The sequence below is a fragment of the Charadrius vociferus genome, unplaced genomic scaffold (assembly GCF_000708025.1).
Source record: "Charadrius vociferus isolate BGI_N301 unplaced genomic scaffold, ASM70802v2 scaffold202, whole genome shotgun sequence".
NCBI lineage: Eukaryota > Metazoa > Chordata > Aves > Charadriiformes > Charadriidae > Charadrius > Charadrius vociferus.
Window position 1 is genome coordinate 1,819,853 of NW_009647242.1, and position 24,509 is coordinate 1,844,361.

The window sequence follows — 24,509 nt, forward strand, 5'->3', positions numbered from 1 at the left end:
ACTGAAATACGCATTTTGTTTTCAACTAGTATACCAACTGTTCCTGCTTATGAAGTGAATATGGAGCCTGAAAACTTTTAATATAGGCATTAAAATTTTTGTCTTGACAAAAGGTTTTTTTATCACAAAAATATACTCTTAATCCTCTGTCTCTTTGATTATCTCCTGTGACCAAAAGAGATTTGGGGGAAAAAGTAAATCCAAAAAATTCGTGAACGTAGACATTTTGCTTTTAGAGGTACACTGGAAATTGCGAAATCCACGAGGGCCTTGGTTATGGTCAACAGTGCAAAACCTTTAGACAGTTGGAGACAGCTTGGCAAAGTTTGTTTGCGAGTAACCTGCAAAATTAGTAGATTTTGGTCCTCATTTGTTGAAGATGCCCTGTTGTACTTGATATCTTTAGAGTCAGAAGAGAGCCATTATTATTTTTATTTAGCAAGGGTGATATCAAACTTGGACTCTAGACAAAAAGCTTTTGGTAACAGGTAGTTGTTTTTCTTTCTTCTTCCTTTTTTGCTGTTTTAGAACTGTGTCTCAAGTATTCAGAAACTACCAGATATTAATGAGTTGACTACATAAATTGATTTGCAGAAAATTTGCTTACCTGCAGACATTTATGGACGTATGCAAGTTAGAGGGGATGCACATAAATCAGTCCCTCTCCTCCATCCCTATCCATCCCCATATATATTCTCATTTGATGAAGTGACCCATAAGAAAAGTTGTTCTGGGATTACCTTTGTCTGTCTAATCTTTTTGATATTCTTGTCTGAATCTGAAAATTAAGCAACCCACGTAGTGGCCTCTTTTCAAGAAACTCAGTGTGATATGTTAATCTTACTGTTACATTGGAGTGTTAAGTAGTATAGTAAATGGTGATTAGCAAACCTGAGCTAATGGAACAGTTGACCTGTGCCACAGGGAGCTGGTTAAATTCAGCTTGCTTTTAAAGAGCGTGTTAGGTATGGGTTTCTGGACCCTGAAGACTGCCTTGATATGAAGCACAGTTCAGCACAGTAGAATCACTTAGGGACACATATGAGTTAGGCAATTGATGAAGTAAATTCAATAAGCTTTCTGTGCTACGCTTTTGTACCTTTGGGAGAAAGAAACAGTGACCTTTACAACGAATACTGTAGTTAAAACGTACAAACTTACTGCTGGGAGGTATCGTGTTCAAATTGGAGTTGAACGGAGGCTTCTTTTATAAGACCAAGGGCTGTTGAAGCTGTTTTGAGGCAAGGAGAACCAAGTGAAGATTAAATTAAATTAAACCCAAGGGAAGATGATAGGAAGGAAAGAGAGCATTGGAGGAGGTGTGTGTTGGGGGTGGAAGCTGTTAAACTACCTGACTGACTCAGTAATTAAGACTGAAACACCTCCAGCCAAACTCCTCTACATTAGCTTCTTTGTTACATGAACCAATGTGTACCCAACTTATTAATGGTTATTACTGCTGTAGTTGTCAATATTCACAAATTGCTCTGTCTCTGTTGAGAGGTTTACCGTAGCTTACTTTAACCATAGGCATGCGTCTCTTCTTGCCATTCATTCCTTCCACTTGAAAGGATCTTTTTAAGAGGCCGCTGCCTTGCCCTGAAAGGAGCATGGTTTTTCATGATCAAATATGTGTGTGCTTATTTCTTGGCTACTCCTTCCTTACCTGCATTATAGGACTGAGTATCGCTTTGGTTTTGCTTGCTATTCTGGTTGTTTATAACTTTGGAATAGACTTCAGGTTGTCCCTGGAACTTGCAAGTTGGACTTTCTTCATCCCATGCTGCTTTTCTTCCCAACAAGATAAACACTAGAAAAGTGAAGAGAATGTGGGACGTGAGCACACTGTTTTTTAACTGTCCTGTTATGTACTTGGATAGAAGAGGCAGACAAATGCCTGCATTAGTATATTTTACATTGTGTGTACGGATGGAAATTATGCTAATGATCTTACACAATTTCTCTTCATGACTCTGCTCCTTCCGAGCCCCTCCATAAGCCTGGCATCTGCAGAGCTCCAAGCCAGAGTATTTAAAATCCTATGTACATTCCCTTAATTTGTTAGCAAGGTGTTCATCCTAACTCTTGGGAGTTTTTAATACAAATAAAAGGATGATAAGTACTTTGTGTTGTGTATTTCAAGAGTTAAGATACAGTATTAGATTAAATGACTTTATAAGTAGGGCGATAGGTTCAGCAAAATGCTTAGGAGATACATGAATCATTGCCATAATTTCTGTCTAGAGTATAAAACTCTGCATTGGAGAGAGATTTCATAGTGCTCTGTTTTCTCCAGATGTTTCTGAGGATGTAGTTCCCTACAAGTCATTTGGTATTCTATTGTGTGCTATTAAAGATGAACGGAAAGAAGATTTGGAATTTTTACATATTTTGTGAGCACTGACAAATTGTTAGAGAATATTAACTCTTCTCAATCACTCTGGAATTCAATGAAAAAATAAAAAATAGACTGAGCAGGGTTTGGGCTTTTATTTCGTTTTAAAATCTCCTTGTAGTAATAACAAATTTGCTCCTGTCAGAATGATACAAAACAATTTCGGTATGTAGGTACAGAGTAACTGCCTTGGGTAAACTACAGAGTTTAACAACTCCAGAAAATGCAATAATGTCTTAGCTTACTTTCTGTATGTTTAATTGTATCTTCAAATAGATATCATTGCTTAATATTTGATAATGTGACAACTTGATATGTAACTTTAGTAATATTTCACAATATTACCTGGCAGCTCCAGCCAGCATTTACGTTTAGTCATAATAAACAGAGATTTATGGCGACTATGTGATTTGAAGAAAAGGCTCAGTTATCAAACATTAAAATATTGAAAGCTGAAATTTTTCTTGAAAGGTAAAATAATAACATTTACTTGAATGCCCATTAGTTACACATGCAGAGTGCAATTTTGGCTCATAGCAGAATAATTCCAAATAGGACAATAATAATCTTTTTCCAGCACGGCCTCATCACTTCAGTGAAATACACATGTTAACTTACACAGATGGAATAAATACAGGGTAATCACAGGATCTGTGGTGGTTCTAATCTAGACTGACAAAGAGTTGTCTTGGTTATGAAAGCAGCTTCAGAAATTCAGAGGTAAAGCAAACTGTCTTAATTATTGGAATGATATGAACTCTGCAAAGCAATTTTGTTGAGGTATTAATTACTATTTGATTTAGATTTTATACATATGTTAAATAAAATTACTTCTGGCACTGCTGATGTTATTTGAGATCCCACTGGTATGACTCTAATCACAATTTTATAAATGTGCGTATTTGAAAGTGGGATAATGCAAACCCTTTCTTTTATTAAATGTATGACAAGCTGCTTAATCTACCTGCATGGACAGGGGGTGACTGACCGATGTTTCCTTTTAAGTCTCTTCTGGCAAGACTGTTGAAACATGCCATGAGAGTGATTAATGCAGTGATAGTGCTGCATATAACATCCCAGAACTTCAATCCCTTCGAATTACTGCTGGTTTTTTTGTTAAAAGTATTTCTGAAAGGTTTAATACATATCTTGTTGCTGCTAAATTGCTGTTCATTTAGAAGACTTAGAGTTAGTTCATAGCCTAAAAGAGACTGTAAGTATAATGTAAATAACCATCAACCTATTTCTTTTCATTCTAGCTTGCCTAAAATGGAAAAAATAATGTGCATTTTAAAGTGCTTTAGGCTGTCTCTGTATTAATTTAATACGCTGGTACTAGGAATATGGGTTTTCAAGCTGTATATATCCTTAGGTTAAATTAAGACTTTTGATTAATATCGCTATATATTAAATAACTTGTTGTTAAATAGAAAATTTATTCTTACAAGTGACTTACCAGTTATATATCTTCATTAGTTTCTTTTTTTAAAAGCTTTCTCTGAGCATTTGAAAACATACGGGTTGCTCAGCAGCCGGTGGAACCTGTTATTTTCATTTTTGGATCTCAGGATCCTGCAATCTTTGTTTAGTGGTCAGAATTCTTCTGCTCTGAGAAGGTTAAATAGCTCTGCCCTGGGGACGTGGCCTTTGTAGTCCAAGCAGGTCTAGCATTAAATGATCACGGCAGTTTCCTCTTTTCCAAAGAATAAAGTGTCCTGTTCACACAGTTCCCCGAGTCCCAGAGGCAGAGAGAGCTAGCAAGCTTCATCTGTACTAGAGCCTCACTTTTTCACATGGCAAAGCAGGGCTAAAATAAAAAAGTAAAAAGAACTGTCTTCATCTTTGAACTGTATTTAAGACAAACAAAAAACCCCACCCATAAACCAGAAGGACACTACGAAGTTGCTCCGACAACCTGTTTTAATGGGTTTTAATATAGAGTACCACAGTGTTGCATTCTAAATCGTTAATTTTATACTGTTTTCTGGAATGGGATTAGTAAATAACAGACCTGTCTTTTTTGTGTGTGCAATTTTCAATAAGATATGGTATATTTGTAAAGACTTAGGCTTCCACATAAAAACTTGTAGTTTGCAAGACCTATCAGTAAATTTCAAAATCTTTCTTAAAAGAAGTGAGATTAAGGTTTTAATGACTATAATTAGTAAAGCAATAGATTGTAAGTGATCTCTTTTATTTGTGGTACTTCAGAATGTTGCATTAGTGAGTGTTAAAAACTTATTTTTGTGAATGCTACTAAAAATAATTCTTTGTAAAAAGTTGTAGCGGGATGTGATAATATGTTCAATAAATGAATTTTCATTTGATATAAGTTATTTCTAGCTGTTCTAAATGAAATAGCTATTGACAATTGGTGCTGAGAGCCTGTAATTTATCATACAGTGTACTTAAAGGGGCCTGTTAAATATGGAAAAGAAAGTATTATTGACATTCTCCTCCAATGGGCTTAACTAACCCATAAAAGTGACCATTGTCATACCTGTGCAGCTTCCTGAAGACACTGTGCAGTAACTCAGAGAGAACAAGATTGTGAATCACAAATAAAGGGAGCAAAGCGGACTGTGTGGGTACAGTTAAAACAGAAGCCATTCTGTATTCATATATCAAATTATACATAGTGTTTTTTCAGGCTAAAAATAGCCTTTTGCCATTAGTCCGTTGCTGAAATAAGTGTTTAGGAGAGGTTGTAGGTGTGAGGGGTTTGGGGTTTTTTTTTGGTTGGGCTTTTTTTGTTTGGTTTGGTTGTTTTTTTACTGTGCAGCCTTTTTTTTTTAACTCTCTTCTCCAGTTCCTGTGGATTGAACTTTTCTTATACTTGAATTCATTACCTTCATTACCATTCCTTTATGCTCAGGCTTAAATCAATTAGGCGGCTCTCCTACTCATTTGCTGTTGTCCCAGAAGAGAGGGAAGACTTGCTCTCTTGAGCTGTATTTTTTCTTGTGGAAAGTAAAGCAATTATGTTTCTTCATCTTTGTCGGTTCCAAACACTATGTTTTCCTTGATTTTTTTTTTTTTTCCAAAGAGACAAAAGAAAAAAATTTAGGCTTTTTTTCTCCTTTGAGTTCTAGTAGGAAATGTCATGCCAGTGATTTCTGTGGGACTATCTGAATTCTAACATATAATTAGACACTCTACACTTTGCCTCTGTGAGTTTGTAATGTTTAAGAGAAGTCAGTCAAGATAATCTTTATTAGTAATAATCTCACATATACTTTATAGGTGTGTTACAATAATAATAATAATAATATAGGCTTTTTATTCTGGAGCTCCTTCCTGAATTTTATTATTTTAATAACCTCTTTCACATCTGGATTTCGGTAGGGGGGCAAAAATGCTCAAATGCTCTGTAGAGCCAAGCTGAGTTAGGTTTAAGGCTGATATAGCTTGTTCATTTGAGCAAAATGATGTGCGCCTTTGAAATGTGGTTTGACTTCTCTCTTTTTCAGTCGAAATTATTGACATGAGAATGGATAGCATGCGTTGCATGGCCATATAGTCGATTATTTGATCAAACTAAGATTTCCTGTTGTAGAACAGCAGTTAAGACATTTGAAATCAGGTGAGATTAGTATGTTCGAGAACAAGCAGAGGATGAAAAAGATTATAGTACCCCAGTGAAATAATAATTTATTATAAATGCTGCAATGCGATCATCAGTTCCAATTTTCATTCTACATATGCACAGAAAAAGATGGGAAATATGTCCTATAGGGCTGGGTATTTGAGCAGCTCCCTCCGTGGACTGCTGGCAGTTTATATGACAACCTAGGCTGGGTAGTTCAGGATTTGTACTGGCCATTGGGAGGTCTGAGGAGGCTGGCGTGGTAGGAGACAGTCCTCTCTGTGGGGCCAGCGGGAATTGTGCATGCCTCATACATTTCCATGGTCTCCCATCTTCATGGGCTGCAGATTAAGGCAGAAATTATATTGCCCGTGGCATTGTCTTCATCTCTTTCTCGCCTTTCCCTTCACCTCTTTCTCCCTTTAACAGTGTCCTGTAGCCTTTGGTTGGTTGGGACACGAGGAAATAATTCTTGAACTATTTAGATGGTTCTTCAGTTGTGTTATAACTCATGATGAGTCCTGGTAAATTCTGGATGCAGGTGCCCATGCGGAAGCGTGGGTATACTGTGCAGGCTGGAGGGAGTTGGGGTTTGTTCACACTCTAAATGAGCTGAGCTAGTTTAGGTACTAGAATTAATCAGTGTGTGGCAGTATGTTGTTCCCTAGAGAATAACTTACCCTATTTCTTGGCAGGATAAAATAGCCTGTGTAAAGCTTCCTGACGTTGCGACTAGAAAAAAGGAAAAACTGGCGTGGGTGGATGTAATGTAAGCACATGACTTGGCTATGCACAGACTCCTTAAAAGAATCTGAAAGCTGCAAAAACACACTTTAAAACCATGTGGTTTGTGACTGGTCAGCAGTTCTGATAATTAGGATTAATCAGTTATTGTCTTAGGTAAAAAATAATGTTGCTTTTAAGAAATACTCATTTTCCAAAATCATAATTAACCCACTGCGCTTGCTTTCTGATATCTGCAGCCATTCATGTTAGAAGTGTATTACAGTGGCAAAACTAGAAAAAATAGTACTTTTGAAATAGTATTTTGAAATGTTTCTTTCCAAGTTTTGTTTTCGGTAACTGGCATGCCACGTCAGAGAAACTGGTTTATCAGCAGCTCAGAATTCTAAGAATTTTAAGGAGCTGGCAATTGCCTGAATAATTCTCAAGTAATAATTTAAGACTGAGTAATATTTAAAGCATGATAGTACATTCATTTTTGGGCATCTTACAAGCATTTTGCGATTAATTATACTGCTTCTTTGGCACTAATGGAATGATTAACTTTGACTTGGTTTTCTGATTTATGGATGAGTTTAATTTTATTAGGCTGGTATTTGAAACTCTGGTTATAACTGGTATTTTAAGGGTGCTCTCCATGTGGTTGCAAGTAAAGGCCATAACAAACTGAGGTCAGTAGTTCCTATATAGGTCTTAAATTCTGCTAGACAAACTACAAACTCTAAGGCAGAAAGACAGATGTCACTAGATGCGTTGATGGTTTATAGAATCTCAGTAGTGCAGGACCCTTGCCCTGTTTGAAGCTGCTGAAGTCAGAAAAACCTATTCAAAATAACCTGTATCATTACATAGCATCAGACTGTGCATATGCCTTCCTGGAGAGAGCGTCTTTTGGGAGGTGCTTGTTGGGGTTCTGTAGTTTCCCTTGATGTTTTGATAATGGCCGTAGCCTTCAGTTTGTTGAAATGTATATGTTTCTGTGAAAAGTGCATGTTTCTTGTTTGCGTAAATGTTGTCACTAGAGTTTGTATATGCTTTTTCCAGCCAGCTGTAGTAATTCAATGATTATACATTTTCTGAGGATTTTTGAGTGTTCTTAGTGCACATATGCTATTTCATGGGCACGTGGAGCACAAGTTCTGATGAGGAACTGCGAGCCAAGTCTCTCTGCCCTCCTCTTGGTGTCAGAGGACCTGACAAGATGTTGTCTCTGTCCTCTTCTGTCTGCCACCCTTCCTTTTTTCCTCCTCCAGCCGTGCACCGGATCACATGAGGTAGCAGGCCAGTAGCATGGGACTTATGCTGGGCCTTGTGCTCCTCGGCTGGTACATAGCTCGCTTTCTTCTGCCATGCATGCAATATGTTGAATTGAGGGCGAGACACTGCACTGAGGTAGAAACTGCCAAGTTCCCAGTATCATGCTGAGGAAGTAGATGATGGAGACCGCTTCCGCCTTGTCAGTCGTTTGCCTGGTAAATCTGTGCCTGCGAATCTCTTCCACCTGAGTCGCTGATAACCCTGTGTGTAGGTGCTATATGAGAGCCATCCGCTAACATTTCCGTGCAAGCTGTGCAAGATGCGTATGCCAAGTAGCAAATGCGGAGGGGAAGAAAAAGCGGAGACTGAGTATGCTGGGTTTCATGTTTCTTTAAAAGAAATAACTTTAAATATTTGTGTAAAGCAAGTCAAGCAAGTACATGTTACATTGCTCTTAAATCTTTCTATTAGTTAATCTATCAGGAGTTGAAAGCGGCTGTTCCAGATGAGTGGTCACCCACTGATGATGAATGGTTTAACTCACATGGGAAGGCAGTAAAGTCTCACACAGCGTAAACATCTGTAAAAGTAACATACAGATTTCTGCTTTTATCTTGCCTCCTCTCTTTGGGAACTTGAGAGAAATAAAATTGGTTTTCGGTATTTTTTTTAATAAATCTGACTAACTATTCTTTATGTTTGTTTCTTTGCCTAGGGTATTTATGTAAGGGATGCACCTTTGAAGGACATAAAAGTGTTCAACTTTCGCCGATTTGTAGCTCTTTTTAGTGTGGTAAATGCCACGAAGAGGGACGCTGGCAACTATCGCTGCATGATTCGGACAGAAGGAGGAGTTGGCGTATCAAACTATGCAGAACTGATAGTCAAAGGTATTTCACAATAAAAAAATCAGTATTTGCATGCTCAGTGTAGGGAATTAGGACCTGCAATTGCTAATTCAGTAAGAATGTCACCCATAACCTGTTCAAGTCGATAAGAGGTTCAATAAATAGACTGTGTTTATGTAAGTCTCAAGAGTCTATCCAGCTGTAACAAGAGAATGGCAGAAGAAGCCAGGGCTAATTAACTAGTTACTTGTTGATTGTTGTTTTAAATAATTCCCCAAAATGCACTGTTTAGAACTATATGTCTTTAAGAGCATATTTACAATGTAGCATGGATTATGTTTCTGAAGTCAGTATAGAAAGCATGTGTATGCTAGCAGTAAAGGAGGGGTTTGAAGGACAGGAGGCACAGAGGCACAAGTAAAGAATCAGGCCAAGACATTTTTTAAGAAGAAAGCAAAGAAAAGGTTTTTAGAGAAAAAAAAAAGATGAGACAAAGTGAGAAGAACAATAGAGTTTACATTAAGAAGATGTGTAGGAAGGTTAGCAGTTAGGCTGTAGATAAGGATGAGTCTTTGGGATTAAATAAAAATTGAGGGGGATATTTAAGAAGAAAATGAGGAGTGGAATAATGGAGAGGTGATGTGGTTAGCACAGTGTTTGTGAGATGAGCAGGGAGTGATTGGAAAGGAATAAAGTTAGGCTATGGTTTAGTCTGGGGAATAAAAGGTTACTGGTAGAAGATGCAAAAGAGCTGTGAAGAAGAAGGAACCGTTTTTGAAAAGTAAAAATATGGGTTTAGTGGATGTGTTTTAGAAAAAATGGAGAGATGCAGGACAAGATGAGTAGGAGGAGGTTGTGAGTAACAAGTGTATGAAGATAACATGACAAAACAAATTGTAGTGTGAAAACTTAAATGAGCTATTTGAATGGGCAGATGAAAAAAGGAACAAATAGAGAAGGTGGGATGAGAATATAATTATAAGGCATGGTTGAAAAATTGAGGTTATTTGAGTCCAAGCAAAGACAGCATGAAAAGAAAATAAAAGGCATTGCCAAAAAATGGAAATGTATGGAAGTCAGCAAAGAGAGCAAGAAAGGGTGGAGTATGAACCCCAACAGGAATGATGAAGCATCTTTGAGACCTAACATCAGTGGAAACGAGGAAGAACAGAGACTGCCTCAAGGAGGCAGATGGAAGATTGACTGCATCAATGACAGGAGGTACAGAAAGCCAAAGAAGTTAGATTTTTTCAATTTCTTTGATTTAGGGTGTTTTAATTTATTAGTGATCCTTTTGCGGTGTGGTAGATGAAATTAGGAAGCGTATCATTAAAGCATTTGTGCTTACCCAGATTCTTTCAGAAAATTTGCACTGGGCGCTGTGAACAAGTGTATAGCCTTCGGGTCTAATCCCATTAACTACTTGTAGAGTAGCAAAGTAATTATGGTAATCCCTGTTGCCTGTATTGGAGCTTTTATGAGACCACCTGCAGGTCATTCCTTCTGACCTAAAAAGACCTGTTTTAAACATTGTGCTGTAAAACCTTAGATGACTATACTGAAATAGCAGCATTAGGGGCTAATTAGTTAATATGCTTTCTTATTGATGGCATATAATTAAGAAATAGTATTTCCTTTTTTTTTCAGCAGCTTTTCTACAATGTTAGTTAGTAGAATTCAGAGATAATGGATTGATTTCAGTGCAGCTATACCTTTTTTTTAATACATTACCATCAATAAATCATGAAAAATATGTACATTTACCCATATTGCATGTAATGCTTAGTATACTTGCGAATTACTGACGGGTTAATAATAGTATGTGTAGAAACAGTGGTGTAATTACTCCCCACTCTTTGTTGGAAACAATGACTCTTTAATTCTCTTCTCATTTACTCTGGTGTAACTAAGCTGACTTAGGAGGAATTTCCCTGGAATTACATTGCTAGGATGACAGGAGAGTCAAACCTAGCGTTTGTAAGTTAAAGGGTCAGTTCTCCACATTTATTGTGCTCTGTTTCATTCTGGTTACCGAACTTGTAACTCAATTTGCAAATAAGTAAATCCTGCACTGGAGTTGGAATTTTTTCAAAATACCTTTGGTTTTAAGTAGGGACATTTGCACAGTAGAGTGGATTATAGGCTGTACAACGTTCATTCCACTTATTATAGATATAGTTTCACTAAATAGGAATTTACGCTAAGTAGATTCCAGTTACTTTCTTATGTAAACCTCTTTAAGGTTTGTAGTGCTGCTGTGGCATGATGTTGTATGGCACTGGAGACCAGGTACCAGAACTTTTGCAGTGGAAAGGCTACTGGTGCCAGGTGCTGCAAACCAAACCTGAAATCACAAAGGAATAGGAATCAAATCTTGAACATGAGAAATATGAAAGAAACTGCCAAATGTTCCCTTTTTTTTCTCTCTCTTTTTTTTTTTTTTTTTTTTTTACCTGAGCAAATATGGTTATAGCAAGGTTTAATCTGGGGCAGGGGGGAGCAATTAAAGATCTGACAGTTAATCCCATGTTATCTTATTAAAGAACTGTAAACACAAATATTGTCTAGTTAATAAGTAAAAAGCCTGTCAGAGAACAACTTGTCTGGCCTTGAACAAGAAGGAAAAAAAGGGGTTTTTTTGAAAACTTGTTTGTGTTATCTTATATGCCTTTTAGACAATGGTGAAATAAAGTATTGATTGCTCTATTTAAATAAATCCTGAAGGGGATATTTTCAATTTACTCAATTGTTTGTTCTGATAGGAATGGCTGAACAGACAAGTGCCTTGTCATTGTGTGTGCTCAAACTACACAGTATCCTCATCTAAGTTTGTCAGAGAATTGGATTGAAATGTCACTTTATCTAATGGGAGACATGAAATTGGCCTTGTCAGATCACCCACTTATTGTAAAAAACAGCAGTTCCTATCTAATAGGTGACATAAGAGTAATCAAACATTGAGTAAAAGGGAAATAGCAGGGTGGAATTGATTAAATGTATTTGGTGAAGTAAATTAGACTTCTACATAAAGTCCCTAGGTTAAATTTTTCTAATAGTGGGCAGATCCAACACAGATTAGATTTAAGAGAACAGAATGAGCCTGTCTGAGCAGACATCAGATTATTACAGAGTTCAGACTGCTTATTGAGTTCAAACAAGGTAAACCTAGGTGTCAGATTGGTTAAAAGGAGTTTTGCTAAGTTTTTAAGCATGGCCATAGAAGGGTAACCATCTGTAACGCTGGCAGCTTAAATGTCTTTCCAAATAGAAGATTTAAGACCGGGAACAGAACCAAACCTCTTCTGGACCTCTACAGCAAAGAATTTATTCTGGAGGGCAAAATCGTTTTGAGATCAAGACACAGTAAGAAAATATTAAAGATTGCTTATCTGTTGTATCAGTTGTTCTCATACATTAAGTATACACAAGTACTTAACGTCTGTTTTCTCTCTCTGGTAATTGGCCTTTCATGCTGCATCCATCAGTCTGTCTGTACCCTTTTTTACAAACAGAGGTGGTATTAGGACTTATTTTTATGGTTGCCTGAAAATTCCTATCATGAAGTCCTGCTTTCAGATGCTCGTATTTTGGCAAACTGACTTCAGGCTGATATTTCTAGTGTGGGTGTGTGCCTCAGCCTGACGGTTTTGAGAAGACCTCCAGCCAAAACAGTTGAGATAGCTCAGCCATCTTAGCAAACTTCCCACAGGAAAGTGCTGAAGGCTCCGGGCTTTGAGGCAGGAACTTTTCTTCAGGAGGGTAATAGTTATGTCAAGAATACTGTTTTTCTGTTCCCGTGAAAAGCTGTTTTCCAGTATTGTCAATTTACAAGCTACTAAATAAAACTCACCAAGCCCCCTGTTCTGATATGGACAATGGAGACTTCTCTAAGTTAAACTCTCGAATTCCCCCCAAATTCTAGATACGGGGAACAGAATTTAAATGCAAGTGCTGATCTGAGCTCCTCTGAGATGGACTGGAATTGAAAGCTGTGAGCTTACCATTCCTGTGCTTGTAGTATACAGCCCTCCACCTCGCTGCGCCCTTGTACTGTGAGGGTAAGATAGTGAGATGCATGATGTGGATAGCGAGGGGTACAAGTAGCTGCATACTTGGATGAGGTTGTTAGCGTTGGGACCAAAAAGTCCCAAACTGGGAGGTGTTTTGAAATGATGAATTTACAAGTCAGTTTAAGAACATTTGGATACCGGGTCAGGTCAAGTTTTCATCCTAAACAGCCTCGGTAAAGGAATAGTGTAAAATTAGCTCACGTGTTAGGCATCATATTGTTTAGAGGTATTGTTTAATTAAATAATTAAATGCTTTGGGGGGAATTGTTTAAAGACTTTTCTGAAAGAAATACTGCATGAGGAACTGTGGTGTTTCAAAATCATTACTGTGTCTTTTGTTAACAGTGGGGGTATTTGTTGTCCTTTATACGCAATTAGAGGCTTCAAAATGGCACTGCTCTCTATTATAGTTTCCAAAGAGATAGAATCATTTGCATGCTCAAAAGAGGAGTACAGTAATATATATGTACGCATAAAAAAAAGAGGAAAAAGGAAGAAAAACTTCTTAAAGCTGTTTAGTTCATTTCAAGACCATAAAATTACAATGATTTGATTAGTTTTATAATAATTAAGACATTATTAATGTGGATATAGCTTCAGAGATTGTTGATACCTTATTTATATCACTTCACCTACTCATGATGTGCTGAACAGGATCACGTGGGACTATCGTGGCATTGTCTTTCTAACAGTTACTATTTAATTAAAATAAAATCAGCTTGAAGCATGAATGTTTCTTCCTTGTTCCTCCACAAATGTAGCATGGCTCCATTCTCTCAGTCTCTCACCTCAAAAGAAAAATAAAAAAATATTGTTGTTACTATTGAAATAGATTGTTTCATTTTTCAAGTTAGCTGTTCTGAGTGACAGAGAAGAAGTGTCTATTTTTTGTGTTCTATAACTCACTTAAATCTCAGACATCTGTCTTAACTCCACTGGCATATCTGTGTGAATCCTTTCCCCTCCCTATTTAAATTTTAAAAGAACTGCAAAACATAAAGATGTTAGAGTCTTGTAGAAAATGTTTGGAAATTCTGTATCTTTTAAAACACAAAGCAGTGTAAATAAAGGACTTGCTGTTTCAAGTATGTTTCCAGTTAATACAGAAGCACATAAGAATAAATGGTTCATGTGCATTTATGGCTAAATTTGCTTTTATTGTCTGCATAAGAGAAGGGGGATGCCTCATAAAGGCTTTGTCTTTTTCTCATACTTACTGTAAATGATTCATTTACATAGGGTGACATTAGAGCATCTGCCTAAAGCTTTCTGTCATCTGCAGACCTCTGGTTTTGTAAGGTGGCCACTGTTTTCTTTCCATTGGGTATTGTGCCCATTGCCATTTGTTACAAAATTCAAGAAGAGGTCAGCTGTCTGTCCAAAGTCTAGAAAGCATTAAATTTGAAATGATGGATAAACTTACCTTCTTTTTTTTGAGTTAATATGCTGTTTTAAAAGCCTATCTTAAAAGATACTGAGATACTGAGCCTGTCTTTAAAGATCACTACTGAATAGCTTTGTTTACTTCTGTTTCAAGAGAGATCTACAAGGAAGAACTCCTCTTTAAGCTAAACCATCTCATACTAAATAGCCACTGCTACAAACTTGTTTCTGCAATCAGCTGAAGTTCCCTACTTGAATAGTATACAGCTGTAAAATCACAGGTCTATGGTACCATTTTCATAAAGGTATTAATCGGAAAATAATTTACGTGGTATTTATATGAAACTACCCCATTGGCCACCAGTAAAACTGCTTTTAGTGAAAGATGGTGTTGCAGTCTGGCACTTACCTGATGAAGTGATTCAAACTCCTCACTATCCTAAAAAATGTAAATCATTTTGCCTAAAGGAGGAATAAACGAATAAGTAAGAAGAACAGCTTTCATACCTTAGTCATGAAATGGGCTCCTTATATTTGGTAGTACACTGTATTAAAGTGTCTGCTTAACTCCTGGTCTCATGTTTTTAACCAGTCACTTAATAATGAGCATCATATTTGTAATGAAAGGTTCATTTTATGTAACCTCGATCTCTGGTAAGAAGAGTACTTTTAGTATTCAACTACATTACTAGTATTAAACTGCAGTATATGCAGGCTTTGCTGAAATCATGCAGCTTGCATTAACCTTTTGCACTTTGGTCACAAAGGATTGAAAAATATGCCCCGAGGGATAAAAAGACAATAAAATACTGTCTATTTCAAGTACTTGTAATACTTGGAATGAATTGGTGTAACCACTGACCTTAGTGACCTAACTCCTGAGTTCGCATTTTGAATGGCACTTCAACAGCCTTTGGTAGCATTTGAAACTTGAAAGTAATTAACTGTTCTTTCAGCATGGCTAAGTAAATGCCTTAGGATGCTCTATAAAAGTTCCATTTCATGTCTTGGTTCACAAAACAGCCTAATGATTTAAATTGATGCTAAATCATTTTGAGTCAAGTCAGAACTGTTTCCAGACATGCTGTTGCTGTATGAAACCATAGTTTATATACTTCAGGAACAATAATTTCAATAAAACTGCAGTATGTGTCTAACTGAAAGATGACATCGGTTTGCCGTGTATTGCTACTGACATTGTAACAGTGTTTTCCCTAGTGATTTGAAAATGTAAACAATGTTCTGGAATCTACCACAATATATTAAGCTATTTTTATGTCTGTTGCAATCAGTAATAATTACCAGACATCTTTGGAGACATTCTGGATTGTTGCCTACTGTATCATGTTCTTCGTGATAGTAATCAATTGGTTTTGTTAAGATGAAAATATATAATGCCAATGCGTATGTTTGCTGTTTTGTGGTGTCATATTTCAGCAATTACTAACAGATTGCACAGATTGAAGCTTATGTACAAGTGTACAGTGCTAATTAGGAACACTGTCTATCTGAGGCACAGCTAATCTTCAGTGTACTTAGTGCTCTGTGAGTTGACTACTCTTTCTCTAAATGAAAAAAGGTAGCATAACGTAGGATAATTACACGTTTGTTAAAATAGGAATCCTGCTATTTCTCAGGAAATATTCATACTTATTTTCAGAGTTCCTTTCTCCCTTGTGCTTCATTCTTTTATGTTCTTTGCTTTAACTCTGACTTTGAAGTCCTTGAGAAAATCATGAAATATATAAATTCAATTTCTTTTCTGTTTGCCTACCTATATCTCAACACGTTGGAAAATGGTTAGCAGAAGAGGATAAATCTGAATCTACAGCTTAGGGAAGACAGATGTTCTATGTTCATTATGTATTCCGTGGAGCCTTAAGAAGGTGGCAGTGTTTGCTGATAGATATTTTAAGAATATTGGATCAAACACTGCCTTATTACAATGGCCTGGTTTCATTCTGTGTGAATATATTTGACCAACAGGAAGGTGAATTTTATGCAGATATGATGCAGGAAACAACAGAGTAATTTCCTGGTCAATCTATAGGAAAAAAAAAATAAATTGTTATTTACCTTCAAAAAGAGATAATGTCTGCAATTTTTTTTTTTTAAAGTCTGATTCAAAATGAGATGTCCGTCGTGTGATAAATACAAGTGGGTTTAAAATTTGTCTCACTTTTAAAATCTTTAGAATGCAAACTATCAGGAGATCACACACATGCTTGCTCTGTGAGACAAAGTACTGCTTCTATGAGGTAGTTAGTGAAAATAAGCCATTACATGAAATAGAGTCAGAGTCATAGTAAAGGCGCAAGAATTCCCCCAGCTCTCATTTAGAAGCTCTTTCTCCTTAACAAGGATATAGGACTTGAAAAAATACTCTATTTATTCCGCTTACATGGAAGTCTGAAAATCTGAAGGCTGAGTAGTACAGTCCATGAGAAATAATGAATAAAAAATTCGTTTCATTTTCACGCAGAAATCACTGTTCTGGCTATGTTTAAGAATAGACTACGATATCAATCTTAGCTTTCAAATGTTAGTTTGAGTAAGATTTATATTTACATCCAGTAAGAACTGTATTTTGATAAGAAAACCTGAGGTCATCTTTCTTTTTAAATTGGAAGTTAAAAGTTGCCATGTAATGCCTAGTGAATTGAATTGCAGTTGTGCCTGGTTTGAAGTTACCTGGTGTAAAACAAAAGCTTCATGTTAAAATCAACAAGTGCATAAGCAAAGGTTTGCATGTTGCAGTTTATTGGCAATAAGTTAATCTGTAGTGATGATTTCTTCATATCCATTTATTTATGCAATCTTCAGCTCTAATATAGTCCAAACTCCGTTGTTTGTTTGAATGTTTTAGAAGCAGAAAAAATGCCAGTATACTGATTGCTGCTCTTTGTAACTTACTGTGCTTCAGAGCCACCAGTTCCCATTGCTCCACCCCAGCTGTCTTCAGTTGGTGCAACTTACCTGTGGATACAGTTGAATGCCAATTCCATCAATGGGGACGGACCCATTATTCAAAGGGAAGTTGAGTATCGAACTTCAAGTGGAAGCTGGTATGACATACAACCTGTGGACTCCACAAGCTATAAGATTGGGCACCTGGATCCTGACACAGAGTATGAAATCAGTGTATTGCTTACAAGACCAGGTGAAGGAGGAACCGGATCTCCTGGCCCAGCTCTCAGAACAAGAACAAAATGTGCTGGTGAGTACTCAAAAGTAATTGGAAAATTATAAGCATCTTTCTAGGGTTGAAAACGTAAGTTTCAACTAGCAGTTTCAACTGTCTACGTTAAACCAGCGGGTTGCAAGAATTAAGACTTGAGTGCGCTTAAGTATAAGCTATTAGCATTTTCCAGCTACGATGACCTTGAAACCAACCTTCAGTGCCACTGTAGATTGTAGATGAAATCATACCTTTGCATGCCTTAAAGTGGTCAGTGTGGAGTGCTGTATAAACAAACCGTTTTTTACTATCAGGTATGCACTGAGCTCTCTCCATTTCATTACACCCCTCTCTTGCCAGTGTATGTTTGGTTGTCAGGTTAGTTCATCCCTTTTTCTATTTCTTTTTTTTATTTCTGTTTTTTTTGGCTAGTATCCCAAGCTTGATAAGAACATTGTTTGTTTTGGATGAAGTTTCTTTTTTGTTTTTTTCAATCTCGGGTATATTGTAGATAAAGTAGAAACGGTGCTGTGTAACAGCAAAAGTATGCCCTGTTAAGTCTCAGTGGATGGGGTTTAGCAAAGGACTGCTTTCTTGGGTGACTGATAACATGTCTTTTCATTAAATGAGATAGCGTGATTTGTGGTGCTGTGTAGCAGTCTTGGCTCCTGGTTTGGATGTTATAATTAATAGTGCTGACCTCTGACTGTAAAAAGATACAAAGCAGACCTACTATACAAAGGCAATTGTACAGTTAATTTCAGGAAGAGTGGCAGTGATATTAATTTGGGATTCAGTTGCTTAGGAAATAATAGAGTATACTGTGACCTGGATTTTTTTTTTTTGTCATTAGTATTTTCCTGAAATATTTCACATATTCTTTCTGCTGTTGTAAAGTTTGTGGAAGATAGGCAGAAGTGTACCTAGAAGAAATGGCACTAAGCAAATGATATTAGCTTATCAATCCAAGTCTTTTAAATAATGGCTTGATGTTATTTGTCTTTTTAATAGGAAAAATTACATATTTCAACGGCAATAATTATGTATTTCCATTGCATATGAAAATAAAGTTACTTTTTGTAAAGTCACCTGGCCACCTGTCAGTGGCTAAATGGCATTTCAGTTGAACTGATTGGTGTGATGTCAAACAGAATGAAATATAGTTGCTCTCAGAATCCCAGTGTTATGTTTTGAATATGCAAGCTTATACAAGTACTAACTCTTTGGTATTCTTCATGGTTTTTTTCTTCCTCTCATTACTGGAAAGAAGTATTTAATGAAAAATATCAGTACAGTTAAGTTATAGTAATAGTTAAGTATTTAGTATTTATAAGATTTTCTTTACTAGACGAAGATAACTTCAGCTTAGTCAAAAGTGAGGCATAAAAATTAATTTGAGTTCCCTTCAGGAGGGTTTTTGGGTCACTGTGCCATTCATAGTAATGTAAAATTATCTGTCTAGACAAAGTAAGTATGTATTTAATACACAAGTACTTCAGTTATATTAAAATTAAACCACTTTTTCTCACAGTTTGATCATCTGCTTATATGGTTAGGTAAGGTAACATTGGGTGCTGTGTAAGTGAGCCTGTGTGTCCTGAAGGGTTAGAGAGTGTGGTGGGTTGACACCAGCCAGCAGCCAAGTACCTACACAGCTGTTATTCAGTCACCTCTGCCACGGGACAGGGAGAAAATAGATGAAAGGCAAGAAGACTCATGGGTTGAGATGAAGATAGTTTAATAGGTGAAGCAAAAGCTGCGCTCACACGTCAAGCGAAATAAGAAATTTATTCACTATTTCACATCGGCGCGCAGATGTCGAGCCACATCCTGGGAAGTAGCGCCTCAGCACACATAGTGGTTACTTGAGAAGATAAGTACCATAACAGTGAATATCCCCCCTTCCTCCTCCTTTCCTTGAGCTTTGATTGCTGGCAGTGACATCATATAGTATGGAATATCCCTTTGGTCAGGTGGAGTTAGCTGTCCCTACTGTGTCCCCCACTGTGCCTTTTCTCCACCTCTAGTCTACTTGCTGGGGGGACAGAGTGGGAAAAAGAGAAAGCCTCGAGGCTGTGCAAGCACTGCTCAGCAAAGTTCAAAAGATTGGTGTGTTATCAACCTTGTTTTAGTCACAAATCCAAAACTGAGCACCATACAGGCTGCCAAGATGGAAATTAACTCCATCCCAGCCAGACCCGGTAGAGAGAGAAATCTAGAATATTAGTTATAGTTAAGAACATCATACGCTTTCTGGTCTTTCCAGTGGTGCATGCTGTTGAGTATTAAAATGTGCATTCAGTCTCATAAACCGCTATGCACTGGAAGTATTTTATTACCTGGTAACATCTTGTAATACATCAACATTATTTGTGTTTTCATTAAGCTAAACAGTAACCCTCTTAAATTAAAAGCAGAAAGTGATGGCTGACTGAAAAATTTAAATTGAATGATGATATTAAATCTGTCTCTACAAATTGGCTCTTTTATAGCAGAAGATCCTGCTTTGAAGGTGTAGTGGTTATTGGTTAACTGTTAGCAAGTGACATGCTAATAACTGGCCCAAGGGCTTAAAAAGAGATGCTGATAAACTAATGACGGTATAATTAAGCTGGGTAGGAGTAAAATAATGCCAGTCTCCAAAGCATACCGTAGAATTAATAAACCAGGAGTCTTTAAGAGAAGAGTCATTGCACCTTTTTAATTACAGTGATAATTGTATGCTGCTTGCCTGTTCCCTAGGGGTCTAGTGAACCACTCAGAGACTTGAAGCAGTATGCTAGACGTTCAATAATCTTAATAGTTCTCCAAAGCATTTGAAATATGTTTTCATTTTAGCAAAGTAAGATTTCAGAGGCTGGTAATAGACAAGTCCTATCTGTAACTTTAGTAAATAAAAGCATCTATAATTAGAATGCAAAGGAAAAAAGATCTCCCCAGACTCAGCTGCATCACCCTCAGTGGAGCAGTTACATACTTTCTAAAGTGCTTTGGTTCCTTTTGATGAAATATGTGCAATATAAATGAAAGTGCTCTTTCAGTGTAGTGTTCAGGAAGGCCAAGGAATTACATTCAGGTCTGCATTAGATTTAACCTAGAACATGGAGTGCAGGTTTGAAAAAGAGGGGTTTAGTGAATTTTGGCCATTGTGAACCACAGTTGACTCAGACTTAGAAAAAAGGGGTTTTCTCATTTCAAGGTCTGAAATCAAGGCCTCCTCAGGTTCTCTGGAATTTGACACCAGTTGCTGTGCTCAAAGCTCCCTCTTCTCACAGCTGTCTCATATGGTGCTAGGAACCTGGAATCGTGCTGCCATTTAAAATAAAAGGGAGGTTGAGGGAGTTGGGAAGAAAATTCAGTATATCTCAAATTACTCTGATGTACATGGGAAGAAAATTCATCAGGAGATACATGACAGAACATTTCCATTATCAGTATATCAGTTTCCATACAGTATATCTCAAATTACTCTGATGTACATTTTCACTCTGGTACAGTTGTAAAATAAGAATTCCAGAGTAGTCACCCACAATTAGAGTTATTTAGAGGCAGGATGTCAGAATCCTTCACGCTTCAGACACCGTTATCTGAGAAATAAGACTATTCGGTCAGTGTCAGGTTCGCAATGCCAACCACTGCTATAGAGACCTCACTCGCCCCACCATTGCTAGCAGCAAAATAGCTGCACAAGTATTTGAACCAAAGAAATCTTGTATGTAAGCACAGAACCAACGGTGGCTCTGCCATATGGGATATAATAAGTCAGTAGTTATAAAAAAAAAAACTGTTATCCGTCACTGAAGTAGATTAAGAATCCTTTGGTGCCTGAAAAAGTCCAAAATCAAATGTTGTCTAAATCTGACCCAAAACCGGTGGAACTGTCCATAGTAAAATCTAAGTAGGAATGTTGAAGGATTAGTAAGGTAGACTATATTTTGTAGTTTCCTCTTATCCATATCAGTATTTCTGTGGGTGGAATTATTTGTTTCAGTGCTTTGCAATGTGTTTTGTCTTTGACATGCATTGCATGATACAAATCTCAATTCAGTATGTGTCCCTTCACTCCGATGGTGAGGTAGTGCCCCGGTTAAAACAGTCTCCTGGACGATCTGGAACTGCTAAGTGAGCTACTGCAAATTTTTTTTTGCTATGGCCTCTCTATTATGAAACTTTATTTCTAAATAATGTTTCTTAAATCTCTGATGAACAGATTGTCGTGATTTAACCAGCTGTTAGCAAGAAAGTTAACTCCATCCCAGCTGAAACCATGACACAGCTACCTTAGGAAGAAAAAGTAAAATAAAATCCTCTGTCCTGCTAAGGGAGGGGATTTTTAAGGCCTTCTAGGGAAAATTGTTGCCTTTTTCTCATCATGTTTCTTTTTTGACATTTGGAATAATCCTGGAAAACTGCCTTCTTTTCCTTTCCATAACCAGAAAATTCTATTGGAATTTTAGAAAGGAAAAAAATAAATAAAAATTCTGCCATGAAAAAAACTCCTGATGGACTATCCCCAAGTTGTGGGGTTTTTTTTAACAGTCAGAACTCTACTTCTCTGTGGTAAGACACAATTAATGCCCTGGAGTACTTGCAAAAACAATCGCTGTCAATTTAACCAATAATTTTGCAGGCAGAGAGTTCACACATTCCTCATACGAGGAAGTATCAGAAACGTTTTAATTAACATAGTTCATTTTGCTGTCTCTTCTACCCCATCACCTGAACTTGTCAGGAGGAAAGCCGTTACTCCTAGTACAACTGAGCTCTTGAATCACTGCTGCAGGTTAGTTGTAAACCGTTTGTTACTCCTAGAAGACTTGTTACAATCTGGAAGAACAGAGCAGAGGAACTCCTTAAATCCCTCCTATTAAAGATTGTTCTTTTTAATTTTATTCTTTTTGCTCACTGCTTTGGCTTCAGCTGGGTAATTTCCAAGGTGTCAAAATTACTTCACTAGTTCTGTGCTGCCCGCTGGCATCCACTGGCATTGTGAAAAAAATCTACATGTGCCAAAGTGCTCACTGATGGAATGAGCATCCTCTTCTCTCTGATCGATTAAGACCTCATCCCCTGTTGCCAGATCCTGAAAATGATCAGATGTGGACCAGAGCAACAACCCCAATTTTACTTGGGAATGTTACCTAAGTTCCCTGTTTTCTCCTTTTCATTGCTAAAAGGGGTGCATAACTTAAAAGCATATAAGGTCTATAGTATTGAAATACAGTGTTCACATAGACAACATATGTTCACTCTGTTGAAAATTGTAGCCTGATCCAAAGCCAAAGTATAAAACTCTTTGTCTTTCCCATCTCCCCATTTCAAACAGTCCCTGCAAATTATACAGTGCTTTGCTGTCATACACTCTCTAACTGCATCAGGTTGCAACAGACAAAAGTATCTTTAGGCAGGTGATATGGGCTAGCAACTGTCTTGAACCCTGCATGCAAATGCAACTTGCTCAGGTATTCCAGATAGTACTCTATGCCACCACTTCCCTCCTGCCCCATGACATGAAGCACTTGCCCGGTCCTACAAGATGGACAGTCTGCATCCCTTAATGTATGAGATTCTGAATACTCAATCATCTTTGCAGTTGGTCTTCCCCGTTTTCCACTCTCCCGTCTTCATTGTCATTAATTCTATAGTTAGTCTCTCCCTTTGTCAATGTTCATGCCCTAGCCTGTCTTGAATCTCAGTGGTACTTACTGCTTATTTCCATGCCCTTCCCCATTCTATATCACTATTACGAAGTATGAGTTCCTTCCTAAGGACTTCTCTAGGTTGAAATGGCTGCTGCCTTTCTCTGTCCTTGAAGGCTTCTTTGGATCTTTTGACCTTTTTGTCTCAAGAAAAGAGGAAGGATCTTTGTGTCACTGGGAATTAAGTTCTTCCTTCTTGTTGCTATACCTTGGGGGACTGCCTGGGAACAGGTTTAGGCTTTTTCAGGCATATAACGAAGTCTTAAAATCACTTAATTTTGTGATCATAAGAAAATGTCAACTTGAAGCTATACTGCAGGGTCTTTTCTACAGCTCTTTCTCAGAACTTGGCAATTTTCTCAGAAGTTTGAACCAAGGTCGTGCAGCTGTGTTGTATCAGAGCTAGACCTCAGATCACAGACACCTGAACCCTGAGGAGGAGGGTTGCAGACATTGCACCATTTTCTCTTCCATGGGAAAGTTCAATGGTATTTCTAAAGTCGCCATTCCAAACCTGAAACTGTAGTAAACTTTAGTAGGAAAATGCATTGATTTATCAGAACAGGAAGTCCACAGTGAACTTACGTTTTATGTATGGTTTTATTGTGAAAGTAAGTTACAATTTTAATAGAAATTTGAAATGAAGAATACCTACTCTATGATCCTTTCTCCTAATGCCTTTCTGGTACAGAAATCATTCCCATATAAGGTCCACTTTCTCATAAGGGTAAAAGCTCATATTGGATTTTCTGCAATGTAACAGGTGATCACAGCTTTTGGATGTGCAGAAGGTAAGCTGATAAATTTTAGTAGAATTCCAAGAAATTGTTACCTAGTGGGATGTACGTCCATGTCTCTGTGTCAGTTGTCACTTATGTCTGATTAGGAAACATACGAAAAAAAAAAAAAGCATCTTTTTGGAAAGGGTGCTACTGAAAACACAAATGATGTCCAGCTGTGACTGCTATATGAAAATTCTTCCTTGGCAGCCACTTTTCTGGAAACAAGCACCCAGGTTGTTCCTTACTGAGCTGATTTCTCTGATGCTGTCTTACAGAACAGCCTTCCCTTGTGTTATTGGAGATTTTGGGTAAAGAAAAAAAGAAAATAATTCAAATTCCTCCGATAAAAATGTCTTTCAATCCAATTCTCCCCCTCTTTGTCTCACAGTCTAAAATTCCCCTCTGGGAATCCCTTAAGCCCATGAACGCAGAAAAATGCAGTAAACAGCAGTGAATGTAGCTGCAACATATGCTGTTCCTATCTTCAAGGACAAGAAGGAATACCCAGGGAACTACAGGCCAGTCAGTCTCCCCATAATCCCTGGGATGGTGATGGAACAACCAATT

The 24,509-nt window shown here is 37.4% G+C and overlaps 1 protein-coding gene across 1 annotated transcript in view; it reads left to right on the forward strand.

Annotated features, from left to right (window-relative positions):
- PTPRM (protein tyrosine phosphatase, receptor type, M) overlaps positions 1-24,509 on the forward strand; it is a 379,063-nt gene that overhangs the window by 76,207 nt on the left and 278,347 nt on the right. Inside the window, exons 6-7 of the mRNA XM_009879983.1 lie at positions 8,698-8,872; positions 17,207-17,500. Of these exons, the coding sequence (XP_009878285.1) occupies positions 8,698-8,872; positions 17,207-17,500 (469 nt within the window). The remainder of the gene's footprint in view (positions 1-8,697; positions 8,873-17,206; positions 17,501-24,509) is intronic.